The 2418-nt window shown below is 46.2% G+C and overlaps 1 protein-coding gene across 10 annotated transcripts in view; it reads left to right on the plus strand.

Moving 5' to 3' along the window:
- The window catches only part of PHF3 (PHD finger protein 3), a 114852-nt gene that overhangs the window by 84044 nt on the left and 28390 nt on the right, over window positions 1-2418 (plus strand). For all 10 annotated transcript variants that reach the window (XM_028494681.2, XM_028494682.2, XM_028494680.2 and 7 more), the window contains one exon: window positions 1912-2043. In XM_028494681.2, coding sequence (XP_028350482.1) covers window positions 1912-2043 — 132 coding nt within the window. The remainder of the gene's footprint in view (window positions 1-1911; window positions 2044-2418) is intronic.

A 2418-nucleotide genomic window follows, 5' to 3' on the forward strand; every position in this document is an offset into this window, starting at 1 on the left:
CGCGCCGTGCGTTCTCCCGGGGAAGTTGTCCCTGGATCCCAGGACCCTGGCAGTGGTGGGCTGCACAGCCTCCCGGGAGGGGAGGTGTGGAGAGTGACCTGTGCTCACACACAGGCTTCTTGGTGGCGGCAGCAGCAGCCTTAGTGTCTCATGCCCGTCTCTGGGTTCCGCGCTGATAGCTGTAGCTCATGCCCATCTCTGAAGCTTGTTTAGGTGGTGCTCTGTATCCCCTCCCCTCGGGCACCCCAAAACAATGGTCTCTGCCTCTTAGGCAGGTCCAGACTTTTTCCCGGACTCCCTCCCGGCTAGCTGTGGCTCACTAACCCCCTTCAGGCTGTGTTCACACAGCCAACCCCAGTCCTCTCGCTGGGATCTGACCTCCGAAGCCCGAGCCTCAGCTCCCCGCCCCGCCTGCCCCGGCGGGTGAGCAGACAGGCCTCTCTGGCTGGTGAGTGCTGGTGGGCACCGATCCTCTGTGCGGTAATCTCTCCGCTTTGCCCTCCACACCCCTGTGGCTGCGCTCTCCTCCGCGGCTCCAAAGCTTCCCCTGCCCACCCCCCGTCTCCTCCAGTTAAGGGGCTTCTAGTGTGTGGACACTTTTCCTCCTTCACAGCTCCCTCCCACTGGTGCAGGTCCCGTCCCTTTTGTCTCTGTTTTTTCTTTTTTCTTTTGCCCTACCCAGGTACGTGGGGAGTTTCTTGGCCTTTTGGGAAGTCTGAGATCTTCTGCCAGCGTTCAGTAGGTGTTCTGTAGGAGTTGTTCCCCATGTAGATGTATTTCTGATGTATTTGTGGGGAGGAAAGTGATCTCCACGTATTACTCCTCCACCAGCTTGAAGCTGTCTCCTGTATTGCATTTTTAAAACTAAAAAATTCTGAAAGTTGCCAATGCTGAGAGTTTTCATTGGGGGTTTGTGAATTTGAAATATCTTTGAAGGTGAGGTGAATATGTGACTTCAAATTATTGCGACCGCAAGGTAGCCACATTATCCACTGTTTTTATTACAATGGCCTTAGATTATTAGCCCTTTATTCTAGAAAATAGTGGTTCCTTATATATTAACTCTACACGATTTACCTGATATTAAGCATTAAGCCTCCATGTTGATCTTCTACCAAATTTAGTTTGATGTGCAAGAGGCCTTAATTTTATACATTACACTGTCACATATTTTGTTTACTTTCTTTCCCCTTGTATAATTTCTCGTATTTTGCAAATATTATCACCATCTCTTTTTTCCCTTTGTATCCCAAATGTGCACGTGCCTCTTCTTTTTTGAAACTGTGGCTGCAGGTGTCATCTGCATGGGAGACCAGCTGTTTCTATTTTTGCGCTGTGTGTCTGATTTCTTTCTTTAAAGGAAGATTTGCACTTAACAGTGACAAGACAAATGACCAGTTCCATCTTTACCTTCCTTAACCCATTCCGCTCTCAGCTACCTTTTACTAGTTCTGTCTGCTCTTGCTTATTTATTATGCTTTGTTGCTGAGCTTGTTAACTGTCACAAAGTATGCTCCATCAGGAGCCTTCTGATGGGGGATTGCCCATTTCTGTTGTTTGACTAAATTTCTGCTGCTGTGGGAGATGTTAGAACATCAAGTTAGGAATTTAAGAGAACTTGATTGTTATTTCTCTGTGGCACCTGCTGAAATACTAGATCAGAAAGCAGATTTTAAATGTAAATATCATGTTTCATCACTTTGCAAATTAGATTACATTTCAGCTGCCTCCAGTTACTGTACATGTAAACTTCTCCAGGCTGACGTATGAGGTCTAATTATTAAAACCCCAGCACTTAAAACTGACGTTTGCAAGTACTCAGTATATGTTTGTTGCTTGAGAGACTACCTAAAGGTTAAAAATCATCTGTGATTTTAACTGTGAAGTTTTCTTTAAAATATGTCCTATTAGACCATAGAGATGATTGAGAAGGAACAGAGAGAAGTGGAAAGACGACCAATCACAAAGATAACTCATAAAGGTGAGATAGAAATTGAGAGTGATGCTCCAATGAAAGAACAGGAAGCAGCCATGGAGATTCAGGTAAATTATGAGAATAAAAATAGCATGTTTTATAGTGCTCAAAACATGAAGATTCAGAAAAGATTTATTTGCCTGTTTTTGATAGAAGGGAAAATGTTTATACTTAATATTTTCTTCTGTTAATACTTATGGTAATACCAAACTGAGCCTCACTCAAATTAAATGATTCACTTGAAATATAAAAATAAAGGGGGCAGGGCTTCCCTGGTGGCGCAGTGGTTGAGAATCCGCCTGCCGGTGCAGCGGACACGGGTTCGTGCCCCGGTCCGGGAAGATCCCATATGCCGCGGAGCGGCTGGGCCCGTGAGCCATGGCCGCTGAGCCTGCGCGTCCGGAGCCTGCGCTCCGCAACGGGAGAGGCCACAACAGTGAGAG

Source organism: Physeter macrocephalus, chromosome 10 (genome assembly GCF_002837175.3).
Source record: "Physeter macrocephalus isolate SW-GA chromosome 10, ASM283717v5, whole genome shotgun sequence".
Lineage (NCBI taxonomy): Eukaryota > Metazoa > Chordata > Mammalia > Artiodactyla > Physeteridae > Physeter > Physeter macrocephalus.